This window comes from Mus caroli, unplaced genomic scaffold (assembly GCF_978045245.1).
Source record: "Mus caroli unplaced genomic scaffold, Mus_caroli_1 scaffold_2, whole genome shotgun sequence".
Taxonomy (NCBI): domain Eukaryota; kingdom Metazoa; phylum Chordata; class Mammalia; order Rodentia; family Muridae; genus Mus; species Mus caroli.
Genome location: NW_028227257.1, coordinates 139,770,008 through 139,785,010, shown reverse-complemented (window position 1 = coordinate 139,785,010; position 15,003 = coordinate 139,770,008). Strand labels below are relative to the sequence as shown.

The 15,003-nt window shown below is 36.1% G+C and overlaps 1 protein-coding gene across 3 annotated transcripts in view; it reads right to left on the bottom strand.

Annotated features, from left to right (window-relative positions):
- Lrp1b (LDL receptor related protein 1B) overlaps positions 1-15,003 on the bottom strand; it is a 2,026,300-nt gene that overhangs the window by 524,868 nt on the left and 1,486,429 nt on the right. For all 3 annotated transcript variants that reach the window (XM_021181392.3, XM_029472167.2, XM_029472172.2), the window contains exons 36-37: positions 7,425-7,559; positions 6,741-6,870 (exon numbers count right to left, since the gene is read on the bottom strand). In XM_021181392.3, coding sequence (XP_021037051.1) covers positions 6,741-6,870; positions 7,425-7,559 — 265 coding nt within the window. The remainder of the gene's footprint in view (positions 1-6,740; positions 6,871-7,424; positions 7,560-15,003) is intronic.

Sequence of the window (15,003 nt, the reverse complement as noted above, 5' to 3'; positions counted from 1 at the left end):
GGAGGTCGTGCTTTTCAGCTACCAAATGCTTATAATGTTGAATGATATGGTGGAGACATTGTAAATTTAGTACAGAAAAATTTTAAGCATTTTAAATATTTTTCAAAATCAAATTCTATTTTTATTAAACTCTTTATTTAGGTAATAAATTGCTAAACTCATATGAAAAATTATATATATATATATATATATATATATATGCTCTTATACAGAGATATATAATGCTCAATCAAAATAGACAACATATATCCTGGTGACTAACAAAGGAGGGTAATGTTTAGTTTTACTTACAATTTTATGTCATACATGATTGAAGATATTTCTATATCATGCTATGATGTCCTATACTTTTCATGCATGGAAAATAACTTTTCAGTATAAGGAAAATTATTACATTCAACTCTGCCTAATACCTAGAAGCGGCCAAAAGGGGGAAAATATCTATGAGAAGAATCAGACTTTTCAACTGGAACTAAATTCCTAGGTGGTTTCAGTTTTGCATTTGGCTACATTTAAAGACTTCAAGTCTCTATTGTTTCAAAACAGGCTTCATGCCCACTCTACATGGCACATTTATATCTCGAATTTAGCTAATTTATTCCATTATGTCCCCTTTTCCCTGGACAGTTTCACTTGCCATGTTTTAATTTCAAACAGAATTGTAAAATGCTGTATTTTATTTCCAAGATGGGAATTTTAGCACTTAAAATTCTATGTTAACATTACTTGGAAGTCATTTTGAATAATTTTCATAAACCTTTCATTTTAATGTCTTTTCCACTGAAGTCAAGTCAATAAATAAATGCATGCCAATGTGTACAGGGACAACTGTCACTAGTGTTATCAAATACTAGTAATTATTTCCTAGAAATCATTTCTACTCTTAGCTGCAAAAATAAAAAGCTCCATTCATGTAACTATTTATGAAATGCTTTCAAAAAAGAGGGCATAGGAAGTCCATAAAAATAATCGAATATTGTTATAAATATTAAGTTTCTTGGCTCATGAACTGAGATGTAACTTTTACATTATGGATATAGATTAGGAAGTCCAAACTATTTTCAGAGATCTTGCTGAGTCACTGATAGGTCTTTCAATGAAGCAAAAGGCTGAATCTGACTAATGTCTACACAAAGAAATGGAAAGATTTGAGGGTAGATGAGATAGATGGCTTATAGCTTATTGGAACCAGGGGAAAGAGAAATTTCATTTTGGAGGGAGATAACACTGAAAATTCCAGGTTTAAAGAAAGGAAGTCAGTGGCGGTAGGGGCAATGCAAGGTTGGTTCAGAGACAGACTGTTAGAGATTGGTTCTAGAGCTTTGATTCAATCTGGAATCTGTGTGTCCAAATGGTAAAGGTCCTTGCCTCTATTTGGTTTTTGATCAGTTAATAAAGATGCCATTGGCCCATTGCTGAGCCACGGGAGACGGGAAGAGACCCTTAGAGGACTCGGGGAAGAAGATGGAGGATTGCCAGGATGTGGTTGGAGGCAGAAGGGGAGAGCTGCAGGAGAGAAAGAGCCAATGAGCCATGTGAGAATTTGGGTAAGTGGCCACTGACTACTTCTGGGGTTGGTCCTGGGGTAGCAGGAAAAGGTTTAGGAGTATCCAGCCTTTGAGTTTTTTTTTTTTTTTTAAATAAGCTAATGTATGCTTGTGTGTCTTTTTTTTTTTTGAGGGGGGGGGAGGTGAGACAGAGTTTCTCTGTATAGCCCTGGCTGTCCTGGAAATCACTTTGTAGACCAGGCTGGCCTCAAATTCAGAAATCTGCCTGCCTCTATCTCCCAAGTGCTGGGATTAAAGGTGTGTACCACCACTGTCTGGCCATGTATGTCGAAAGATAGCTCCTGGGGTTTCATGCATGTGATCTGTCAGGAGCCAAAGCATTGTAGCATACAGTCACCACTACAACAGGTAAATAAGTATAAAGGGAATTTGAAATAAAGAGATTAAATTGATTTTTAATATTTTGAAAATATTTATAGTATATTATATATAGTATATTTTATAGATTTATATGTATGTCTAATAATAATTCAATGAAAGACCAGAATTGAGATCTGTTCACATAATAAACTGAGAGGGAAAAAAGGATCTAGTGTAGGAAATAAAGAGAAGCAGTGCAGATGCCCTCCCAGCTGTAGGAATCCTTATATAGAACCAGAAGCATCATGGCTCCTGAAGGCAGGAATAGAAAACTGAGTTCTTGGGCAGATAGTCAAAGGAGGCAAGGGAGCAAAAGAAAACAAGGAAAGTAAAACCTAGAAACATTTTTGTCACGTGGCTGAGAAAACTCAGGAATGAGACAATGAGCACAAACCACAATCCAAAGGGGCTGAGAAATAAATATTGAAAAATTAAAGAAAACCTTTTCTGATCTTGTAAAAAAAGAAAGGCATTTCATTGAGAAGAGGAAGTTTTACAGTGATAAAGTAGAGGAGTGTAGGACAATGGAGTAACATCTGAGCAAAGTGGAGAAGCTCTGTTGTGTGGGAAGGAGACTTCTCAGGTCACACTGGTTCCCACTGGCTGATAGCACTCTCATCTTACCTTCTTACAGCTGGTGTTCCCAGAGTTTATGGTTCATGCTGATGATCCTATGGCCCAACTAGCCCTGGTTCATCTTTTTTTCACTTTGTTACTGCTTTAAACAGGCAGATCAACAAGCTTATCCTGTGTCACATGAAAGCATCTAGTTCCTGTTTGTCTCATTCAGAAATGCTCCCCTTTGTACATAAAAGGTGTCATGACAACCAGACTTCTGCTGGAGCTGTACTTTGTATCTCCTGATGTCTCCTGTGCTTTGACTACCTTTCAGCTCTACCCTCATTTAACAGCTAATCCATGACAGTTGTCGGCTTGAAATTCCTCACCTCCAGCTTCTTTAGGCTCTCTCTCTCTCTCTCTCTCTCTGTCTCTGTCTCTCTGTCTCTCTGTCTCTCTCTTCTCTCTCTCTCTCTCTCTCTCTCTCTCTCACACACACACACACACAGATTTTTTTTTCTTTTTATCCTCTAACTCATCATGTATTACCACTAATGGTCAGATCAACACATTGATTAAATTCTATAAACCTGATCCTTGGTGTTTATATGGAGTGATGGATGTTGCTGTAATAATTTTTGAAAGTATATCTTGCAAGTTTCCCAAGTGAGAATGTTAAAGGCATAGTCAAATATAAAAACAATGAATTCAAGAGTAAAATTTATCCCTTAAAGCAGAAGAGCATCAGAGATCATCAACATTAAGAAGTTAAAGTGAAGAAAATATTTTACAAATACATGTCTGATATATATATATATATATATATATATATATATATATATTACATAAAAACTAAATAGAAGCAAATAACTATAAAGCATAGGTTAAGAAACTTAGTATATCATCAGTGGGAGGAGAGGCCCTTAGTCCTGTGAAGGCTCTATGTCCCAGTATAGGGGAATGCCAGGGCCAGGAAGCAGGAGTGGCTGGTTTGGTGAGCAGGGGGATGGTGGAGGGTATAGGTGGTTTTGGAGGGGAAACCAGGAAAGGGGATAACATTTGAAATATAAATAAAGAAAATATCTAATAAAAAATCTAAACACACACACACACACATACACAGAGAGAGAGAGAGAGAAACTTAGCATTTAAAAGAGTTAAAATGGCAAATAATATTTTAAAAAGTTTTTCAACACACCTGCTCATTAAGAAAATTTGAATTAAAATCATTTAAGTAAAGTTCACTGTAATCAGAGTGGCCATATTAGGAAAACAAATGGCACCATATACTGGTGAAGATGTGGGAAAAGGGGAATGCTTAGTCACTGTCATGAGAATTAAAACAGGTGCAGCCACTATGGAAACCAGTGTGTATGCTTCTCAACACATTAAACATGGATCCACTAAAGAACTCAACTGTGCTATCCTTGGGCATAAACCCAAAGGAGTCCAAATCCTCCAATAGAGAAACTTATACACCCATGTTTACTAGAAGCAAAGAAATCAGCCTAGATGCCCATCAACTGATGAACAGGGAATGAAAATGTGGTATATGTACACAATCAACGTTTCCTCATCTGTAAAGGAAAACGAAACTACAAAAATTGCAGAACAGAAAAACACTGTAGGAGATATGTTTTTTTCTGAAGCACAAGTTCACAAATCCAAGTGCTTCATGTTCTCTCTCATAAGTGGATCCTAGTTCCTAATTTTTATATGTGTATTACTGTGGGAGTTTGTGTAGAGGCAAGAAAACTATAGAGAGTCCCATGAGAGGAGTAAAAAAATTAGAAGTACTAGATTTTAGAAAAGTTTAAATACAGATACAAAGTGAGGGAACTGACAATAAAAGGAGAAGGGAGAGCCAACATAACCAAGTGTGTGAATGCTAAAGCCATATAGGAAACAATTACTCTGTAAACTTATAAAAATTAAGAGCAAAAAAGAGGTTGGATGGGGTTATCTTGAGTTGATGGATAAAGATTCTCCCCCAAACCATAACGTTATTAAATGAAAATGCCAGCCAGGAAGATTCTGCAGTCTTCAAAACAGTAGAAGTTAATGTTACTGCTCTTGGTTTCACACAAGAAGTAGCTGGTATGCAAGACCTTATTACTGAAAATATGATATGTGTTGGTTACATGACAGAGAGAAACCAAGCTGGAACTGAGCTGATAGCTTCTTCCCTGAAAGCTAGCTTTTCTGATTTTAGAAGATGTTCAGCTTGTTGGAAGGGGAATTGTTATCCATAATTATATTCAACTGTGAATTATTTATGTAACAAAAATGATCTGCCTGGCAAAATATGCCCATTGGTGCATTAGTAATTTGACTCTGGAGGATAAACAACCACTTTCTGATTGTATTTGACGCCCACTTAGAGATGGGAATTTATTGCTGGTAGTATAAATCTGGATAAAACGTGGCTGGAGAGGATATAGCTTTAGGGGGAAAGCTCCTGCCTTTGTTTTGGTAAATGAATATGATGTGCCTTTCAAATTGCTTTCTAAATATTTATGATCATGACCATAGATTAGTAATGCTGTCAACTTTGGTCATAAAAGGTTCTTTGTTTTTATTTTTTCAGTGAGTGGTAGTTAACATGTTATTATAGAAACACATAAATCAAGAAAGTACTGAGAAAAAACAATATAACACTAGGCCCTAATTGGAACAACTATAGCACATTATAAAATAAAGTGCTCATGGAACATTTTGAAAGATGAGGCAAAAGAATGTATAAGAGACAGATAAAAGGTGGATAAAAGACAGCGTTTGGTTTGGTGTCTTTGGTTATGACATTGCTAGTACATACTTGAACTCTCAGCTGCACTGGTTACCTACTCAAGACCTGCTCTACATTGGGGAAATCAGCTTTTTCTCACAAAGGAAGAGAGGTACTCAGAAGGCTCCACATATCACATCCCCAGAGGATTTATAAGTAGTTTATGCTTGGTAAGGTGGCTCAAGAGACACTGCCACTCTCTGAGAAGATATACACAGCTATTGGTTGGAGAGAGAGAAAAAGAGAGAGTGGGAGGGGAGAGAAGAACAGGGAGAAGAAAAAGGGGAAAGAGAGAAAGGGGGAGGGAGGAAAGGAGCCTTAGTTTCTCTAGTAGTATAACTTCTGATAAGATGTCAGCTTGCTACCACATAAACCTTGATTCTGATTCATATATGTACTCCTAATGAAACTCATTAGGTAAACTCACTCCCACAAGCTGTCATAGAAAAGTAGGTACTAATTGGATGGGAGAAGGTAATCACTACGTATAAGAAGAGATTATTAATATTAAAATGTTAAAAATTTAAAAAAAAGAAGAGGTTAAAAGTGAATAATAGGAGATAAAGATTATTATAATGCCTGTGTATGTGTATGAAATGTCACTATGACACACTAATATGTATAATTAATATAACAAAAAGAAAGATAGGCCAATTAAGAAACAAACAATCCATAAAGGAAAATGAGTTAGAAGTCCCAGTAAAATAGAGCACTCAAGGGAAATAGTTTTTCTGTTTCCCCAAACATGTCTCTTTGTATGCTGACAAGTCAGCAGCTACTTTACCTGTAGGAACTAATTTTATTCTGAAATTTGGTGCCAATTTCTTTGACTAGGACATTATTCAAGCCTGAAATGATTGACAAATATTGTACAATTAAATGTGTCAATATTTAAAATCTTGCTTCTCCATTTGGCTTATCTATGGAAGAAATGTAGGCCACTGAGTCTACATGTCATTAATTAACAGAAGTGTTTATCTGCACATGAGATGTGCCCATCAGCATCTGATCATGGATAAGGAGTATGATCTTTGGGTACCATCTATCCTGATTCCCTCTTGGCAGTTAATGGTTGTTGACGGAAGGTTAATCATTTTATTCCCTGCAGCTTATGCACTGGAAGCTGCCTGTGATCTCATAAATGGTCCTCTATCATGTATATTCACTCAAGTCTATTTCAATTCACTGGGTAACATATACTAATAAGTAAAAATTTAGAAAGTAGGAGCAAGTCTAGCTGGGAAGAATGAGTTCATGAAATTGGTGTGGGATAAGAGAGGAAATGGGGTATGGGCATGACTGAAATACATTATACTAGGATAAATATGACTTCATCCAACAGTTCTTTGAAAAATCAAATATATTTTCTGTGCAAAACTTATTTGCTGCAAATATTATAGTTAAAATACTGTTACTGTCTAAATTTTCTTAATATAACTTAAGGAAATACATGTAAACCTTAAAATTACCCTTTTTCTGGGTGAACGGCTATAGATCTTGGTTGATCCAGTCCTTGGGAAATAATTACATAACGAAAAGAGCCATTGAGTCTTGCAACCTCAATTAAATTGAAACCATGATCTGTCCAATATATGTTGCCTAGGAGAAATACAGAAATGCCCACAATCAAGTTAGAAAAAATAGAATTACTTATCAATTATGCTTGAAATTAAGTTTTCAGTCTTCACATAACTAAGAGCTTGTTTATTTTTTTATAATGCATTTCCTAAACATTTGTAATTAAACTAGCTCATAGAAACGTCCAATACCAATCTCATATTTTGCTGGTTTAAATTATGAGGATATACATTGACATAGTTAAAATATGTTGAAATTTTTTCCAAATGTTCAAAGTATTTGTTTTAACTTTATAGTGGCTCTAAGCAAAAGGAAACTTCTTATACTTTGTTTTTCCCTTGTGTAACTCTCTGGAGAATTGAGCAGAGTTAACAAAACCAACTCTCCATCTGCATAGAAACACTTATCCAAAGGCAGTAGAAAGATGAACCAAATGCAGAGGTTATTTACCCCTTTGGCTAGAAAGAATTTTTAAAATGGTTGAAACAAGAACCAGAAATTTTAAAAACAAGAATGAAGATCCAAGGAAAAATATAACTGTTGAATAAATAGAAAATGAAGCCGTAGGTTTTTACCAGCAATCCAGTCAACAGCTATTCCTTCCACTCTACCCAAGCCATTGGTAACAATGTCTTCTTTCCAAGTCTGGTCTCTTTTAGCTCTGCTGATTTTATTAAGGCCCATGTCTGTCCAATAGATGGTGTCATTTTCTATTGGTAAACACAAAAACCACATACATATACTATTAAATACATCAGTTTACATATTAGGATCACATCAGAATCATTATTAAGGGATCATCCTGAACAAAATAGAGTAGATTTTAAGCATTCTTTGCTATAATTTACTAATTTAAATAGTAGTAATGGTACTATAAAAAGAAAGAAATTGGTTTCAGCATTTAAAATTTAAAGGTACATTTTTGAAAGTTCTTCATTACATTTTTGATATTGTTCTATTTATTTTAGATCAGTAAGTTTTTATTCCCATGAAATGAAAATGTCTGTTCTAGTTTTTGCTTCTTTAAAAGCTTAGTTCTGAGTCATCTGACAATACAAGGAATACCATGGAGGATAGTTTACTCAAGAAGCTTCAAAGAACAGAGACAAGAGAAAGTCATGTGGAGTCCTTCCGAATGTGTCGAGGATATTTTAAGCATAAGGTCATTCGATGTCTGGAAAGATTGAAATCACCTCATCACCAATTATTCCTTTGGTGTACATAATAACATCTCAAATGTAAAAAAACAATTCCCTTGTGTTATTTCCCAGAATCATTTTATAAAAATAGATCTCAAAATATTTGAAGAATTGTGCCATGCTATCATCAAGTTTCTAAATAACTGTGCTTTTTAAATATTTTAAAGAAAAATATGCCAAAAGATTACAAATAAAATATGTTACACACATATGCATATGTATGAAGGATAATAATTATATGCCAATGGTTTTCCATATAGCTTCTAAAAAGACATGAGAACAAATAATTACATAATAAATTTGTCACCAGCTAAGGTTTTATGCTGTGGCCAATGTGCACTTTGAAGAACGAATCCTTTAAGAACAATACAATTTACTTCTAGCACACCGACAGACTATAGTAATACAGACAATGCAATTAACATAATGAAGCCATTTGTTAGTAAGTCTGAGGATTCCATGTGAATTGAACCATGGCCTCAATTCTTACACAGGAATCGGAGGTGATATCAAACAGCATTGTTCTGAAAACAGTTATGCCAAGTCAAAGGTAGTGTATACACATAGCTACTAGAGAAGCAAGTGATTCTCTGATCTATCTGAGAGTTTATATAGTTTCACCACTGAAATAGGACTCAGCAAGAAGTATTGGCCAACATGATTTTCTTTTCTTTCTTTTTTTTTTTTTTTTTTTGGTTTTTTTGAGACAGGGTTTCTCTGTATAGCCCTGGCTGTCCTGGAGCTCACTTTTGTAGACCAGGCTGGCCTCGAACTCAGAAATCTGCCTGCCTCTGCCTCCCGAGTACTGGGATTAAAGGCGTACACCACCACGCGCGGCTCCATGATTTTCTTTTGTATAAATAGTAAATAGTGTATACTGAGTTCAGTGTTTTCTCTCAAGTATTGAGCTCTGTGAAAGATCAGGTAGACATTGCCAGACTGTCTTCTGTGTTTCTTCCTTGTATTGATCTAAGACAATGGATACATACAGGTCTGTCTTACAGTCTTCCTGAAAGCACCTTCTATAATCATGATGAGCATTACCCTCAGGCCCTAGGGATATCTTTACTCAAGATTTCTTATGTTCTACATATAGATACTTGACAAATATGCTCATGCTTAATCCAGTTCCAATAAGCCATTGTGCATTTTGTTTTTCCTTTAAAACACAACTCCCATTCATTAACATTGGACCTCTTTCTACACTGAAACTAAAGCAACTAACTTTTACCTCGAGTCTCTAGCAAATTCTTACTGGTTTCTACTTTGGTTCCTAGACTTTCCCTCAGAGGAGCCTTTTTTTTTTTTCTTTTTTTCAATTTAGGAACACACATATAAAAGGCAAGTAAGACTTGACTCCTTTTCTTCATAACACCTGTAACTACATCTACGCATGACGACAATAGGGTTCCTTGTCATGAATTTCATGACCCACCCAAAACCTCTTGATCTTTCCACAGTGATATTTTTCGACTCTATCACCCCCTCAACCATCTTTAGTAACACTGACTTTCCTGCTTTGGAGGCAAAGTAATTTCCTTCAGTTTCAGGGTAGTTAATATTACTTTTCTTTCTGTCTGGATTGTTCTTTTTTTAGAATGCTCTTCTCATAGATCTTTTGCAGACTCAAATATCCCCCATTTTAATAAAACATTTCTGACTGTGATATAAAAATATTTTTGTCATGTTTTTTCTCCCTCACTGATTTTGCTCTTCTCTATAGTACCCATTAATATCAAAGACATTTATTGGTTCTTTTCTTATCCATAAGTAGGTATTCATGTCATTTCATGACATGAACCTTCCATAAGACTTGTTATAAGTTCTGAACATAAAAACACATTTATTGATCTGTTTATGTCTATCTTGTCTTATAGTGATGTATTTCTTTAAAGCTTTGCTCCTAGGAACTAGGACAAACGCTGCATGTATCAACCTCATAGCAAACATTTGGTAAATTCAAAACTGAATAACACACATTGTATAAAAACTGGTATGTAGGTAGCAAATGGAGAACATGTTTCTGACATGAGGGAGTTTATACATGTGTTAAGAAACACAGGAGAGATGATTGGGAAAACACAAGAATGTAAGACGAACAGCTGCAATTTGTAAAGTCATCAATTAAGTAGGAACATAAAGAAGAGAATCACAACAATATTCTCAGTTTGTTACTCTTCTCATGATTTTCAGTATAGGAAGAGGTCCATCCTGCATAGCCAGGAACTATATGTACCACCATTTAATGTACATATAGGTATCTATTATGGCATTGACCTGAAAATTGTATTTGCCTTACTTATTAGAAATAGACTAAGATATTTTATAGTAGATACTATATTCACCAAGTTTTGACTAAAACAAAATCATATTGCACAGCAACATTGTACATATGAGGACCCACAGTCAGTTTGAAAGAGCTACCACTGGGTAAACAGAAGAGTCTTGGTTTTTTTTTTTTTTTTTTTCAGTGTTGAGCAAATCAGCTACCTGATGGAATCTGAGAATGTTAAATAGGAGGGAAGCAACACAACACCTTTTTACACCTAAAACCATTTCCTTAGTTTCTCACATATTTATTGTATGTGTGCACAAACATATTCTTAATTGAAGTTTTGCTAATATTTGTGAATACCTGAAAAATATTTATTATATAAACTGTTTTAATAATATAGGAATTATAAGTTCCCTATACTGTCAGGAATTTCATCTAAGATCCCTCCCTTTGAGTCCTGAGAGTCTCCCATCTCCCAGGTCTCTGGAGTATTCTAGAGGGTCCCTCTAACCTTCTATGTCCCAAGGTTGCCTGTTTCCATTCTTTCTGCTGGCCCTCAGGGCTTCAGTCCATTTCCCTCACCCAATACCAGATAGGGCTCTGCTCCTCCCTCTCCAAATTAACTCCCCTAACCCGTCCACTTCCCTTCCCAGGTCCCTCCCTCCTTCCCCACTTCTGATTTCTTTCTTCTCTCTCCCAAGTGGGACTGAGGCATCCTCACTTGAGTTCTGTGGACTATATCTCAGGTACTTTTGTGTGTGTGTGTGTGTCTAAAATCCACTCATTAATGAGTACATATCATGCACATCTTTTTGGGTCTGAGTTACCTCACTCAGGATGATATTTTCTAGTTCCATCCATTTGCCTGCAAAACTCAGCATATCCTCATTCTTAATAGCTGAGAAATATTCCATTGTATAAATGAACCACATTTTCTGTATCCATTCTTTTGTCGTGGGACATCTAGGTTGTTTCCAGCTTCTGGCTATCACAAATAGGGCTGCTTGAACACAGTGGAACACATGCCCCTGTGTCATGGTGGGGCATCTTTTGGATATATTCCCAAGAGTAGTATAGCTGGGTCTTCAGGTAAGTCTATTTCCAATTTTCCGAGGAACCTCCAGACTGATTTCCAGAGTGATTGTACCCTTTTGAAATCCCACCAGCAATGGAGGAGTGTTCTACTTTCTCTACATCCTCTCCAACATATGTTGTCACCTAATATTTTAATCTGAGCCATTCTGATTGGTGCAAGGTGGAATCTCAGGGTTGTTTTGATTTGCATTTCTCTGATCACTACAGACTTTGAACATTTCTTTAGGTGCTTCTCAGCCATTTGAGATTCCTTAGTTGTGAATTCCTTGTTTAGTTCTATACCCCATTTTTTGATTGGGTTGTTTGGTTTTTTGGTAGTTAGCTTCTTGAGTTATTTATATATTTTAGATATTAGCCCTCTATCAGATGTGGGGTTAGGGAAGTTTTTTTCCCAATCTGTAGGTTGCCAATTTGTCTTATTGACTATGTCCTTTGCCTTACAGAAGCTTTCCAGTGTCATGAGGTCCCATTTATCAATTCTTGATTTTAGACCATGAGACATTGGAGTTCTGTTTAGGAAATTTACCCCCTGTGCTAATGAGTTCAAGGCTCTTTCACACTTTCTCTTCTATTAGACTCAGTGTATTTGGTTTTATGTTGAGGTCTTTGATCCACTTGGACTTAAGCTTTCTACAAGGTGACAAATATGGGTCTATTTTCATTCTTCTACATACAGCCAGCCAGTTAGACCAGCACCATTAATTAAGATGCTTTCTTTTTTATAATCTGTATTTTTTTTTTTGCATCTTTGTCAAAGATCAAGTGACCATAAGTGTGTGGTTTTATTTCTGGGTCTTCAATTCTATTCCATGGTCAATGTGTCTGTCTGTAACAATACCATGCAGTTTTTATCACTATTGCTCTGTAGTAAAGCTTGAGGTTGGTGTTTCCCCCAGCTGTTCTTTTATTATTAAGTATTCTTTTTGCTCTTCTGGATTTTTTGCCTTTCCAGATGAATTTGAGAATTGCTCTTCCCATGTCTTTGAAGAATTCTGTTGGGATGTTGATAGGGATTGCATTGAATCTATAGATTGCCTTTGGTAGGATGGCTATTTTTCCTATGTTATTTCTACCAATTCATGATCATGGGAGATCTCCCCATTTTCTGAGATCTACTTCAATTTATTTCTTGAGAGAATTGAAGTTATTGTTTTACAGGTTTTTCACTTGTTTGGTTATAGTTACCCCAAGATATTTTATATTACTTAGAACTTATAAAGCCCACCTCCAGCCAGAAGACAGGTCATCAAGTGAGGGATGGAGTTGTTATCCCACAGTCACACCTCTGACCCATAATTGTTCCTGCCTAAAAGAATTACAGGGATGGAAATGGAGAGGAGCCTGAAGAAAAGAAGGTCCAGCAACAGGCCCAAACAGGATCCAGCTTAAGTGGAGGTCTCAAGGTCTAACAATATTACTGAGGCTATGGAGTGGTCACAAAAACAGACATATCGCGACTCCCCTCCAAAAGACCCAACAAGCAGCTGAAAGAGTCAGATGCAGATATTTGCACCCAACCAATGGACAGAAGCAGCTGACCCCTGTTGTTGAATTAGGGAATGCTGAAAGAAGCTGAGGAGTAGGGCGATCATGTAGGAGGACTAGCAGTCTCAATTAATGTGGACCCCCGAGATCTCTCAAATACTGGACCACCAAACAGACAGCATAAACTTGCTGATATGAGGCTTCCAACCCATATATAGTAGAGGACTTCTGGGTTTGTGTTAATTCAGAGCTGATACACCTAACCCTCAAGAAACTGGAGGCCCCAGGGAATTTAGAGGTCAGGAGGGGTCAGGGGTGGAGACATCCACGTGGAGAAATGAGTGTAGGAAGTAGGTACATGATGTGTAACAGTAGGAGGGTGGATCATGGGGAGGAAATAAAATATGGAATGTAAAAGATAACATATATATATATATTTCAATCATGGTAAATATTATAAATTCTAAAGATAGTAAGTGTATATATGAAAGGGAATGGAGAAAGTCAAGAAGATATTGCCATTACCTTTTGCTAAAATTTATGTCAAGTTATATAGTTCTAAAACATCATTTTACCTTCATTCAACAGATACTCACTAATAGGCAGTGCTAAGATTGAAAAATCTAGATGGAATCAGTGATTTTCTAGACAGATATCAAGTACCAATTTAAACCAGGATCAGATGAGCCATCTAAACAATCCTATAACCCCTAAGGAAATAGAAGAAGTCTTTAAAAGTCTTCCAACCAAAATGTCCCCAGGACCATATGGTTTTAGTGCAAAATTCTATTAGATCTTCAAAGAAGACATAATATCAATACTTCTCAAAGTATTTCATAAAATAAAAACAGAAGAAACACTACCTTATATGAAGCCACAGTTATACTAATACATAAGCCACACAAAGACCCAAGAAAAAGAACTTCATACCAATTTCCTGCATGAGTATTGATGCAAAAATACTCAATAAAATTCTTGGAAACTGAATCCAAGAACACATCAGAATGATCATTCACCATGATCAAGTAGTCTTCATCCCCGGGATGGAGGGATGGTTAAATATAAGGAAAAGTTTGAGTTTGCTTAAATTAAAAACCATCTCATTAGATGCTGAAAAGCCAAGATTCATTATAGATGTAAGTATATGGTCATGAATAAAACAGGTACTTCCCCTAGAATCATGGAATTTGTGTGGTGGAAAATTTTTAAAAATACATTGGCTTATACTTTTGGTTGAAAGCCTCCAGGCAAATTTCTGAGTTTGAGGTCAGCTTGTTTTACAGAGAGTTCTGGGACAATCAAGTCTACACAGAGATACACTGTCTTGAAGAAAAAATAAACAAATAAACAAACAAGCAAACAAATGAATTTTCTTGAAAGAGGGTGATTTGATAATAATATAATACAACTAATAGGAAAAATATATAATTGAAGATATTAATACAATGACATTATCACTGGTACAATTTTAATGAAATAGCCATCAATTCACTTCTTGGATGGTAAAAAGTACAAAAGAAGCCAACACCTTGTTCTGACCATTTCTATGTTAATAGTATGGGGAATTTCTGAAGGACTTCATCTCTACAGACCTCATTCTCTTCATATATAAATATGATATCTGTATTTATATCACTAAGAACAAAAGAATCATCTTGTAATGTCAAGACCCTTTTCAATTGAATATAAGTGGAATGCAGAATTTAAAAACAAAGCTTGAGTTTAGCTGTTGTAAAGAACTTTCTTCTTTTTAATTGGTTATTTATTTACATTTCAAATGTTGTTTGTCACTTTCCTGGTTTCCCTTCCATAAGTCTCCCATCCCATCTGCTTCCTCTTTGCCTCTATGAGGGTACTCCTTCCCCCCCAAACCCACTGCCACCTCCCTGCTCTAGAATCCTCTTATGCTAAGGTATCAAGCCAACACAGCACCAAGGGCCTCCTCTCCCACTGATGCCAGATAAGGCAGTCCTCTGCTACATCTGTATCTGGAGCCTTGGATCCCTCCATGTGTGCTCTTTGCTTGGTGGTTTAGTCCCTGGGAACTCTGGGTAGTCCAGTTAATTGATATTGTTGTTCTCCCCATGGGATTGCCATCTC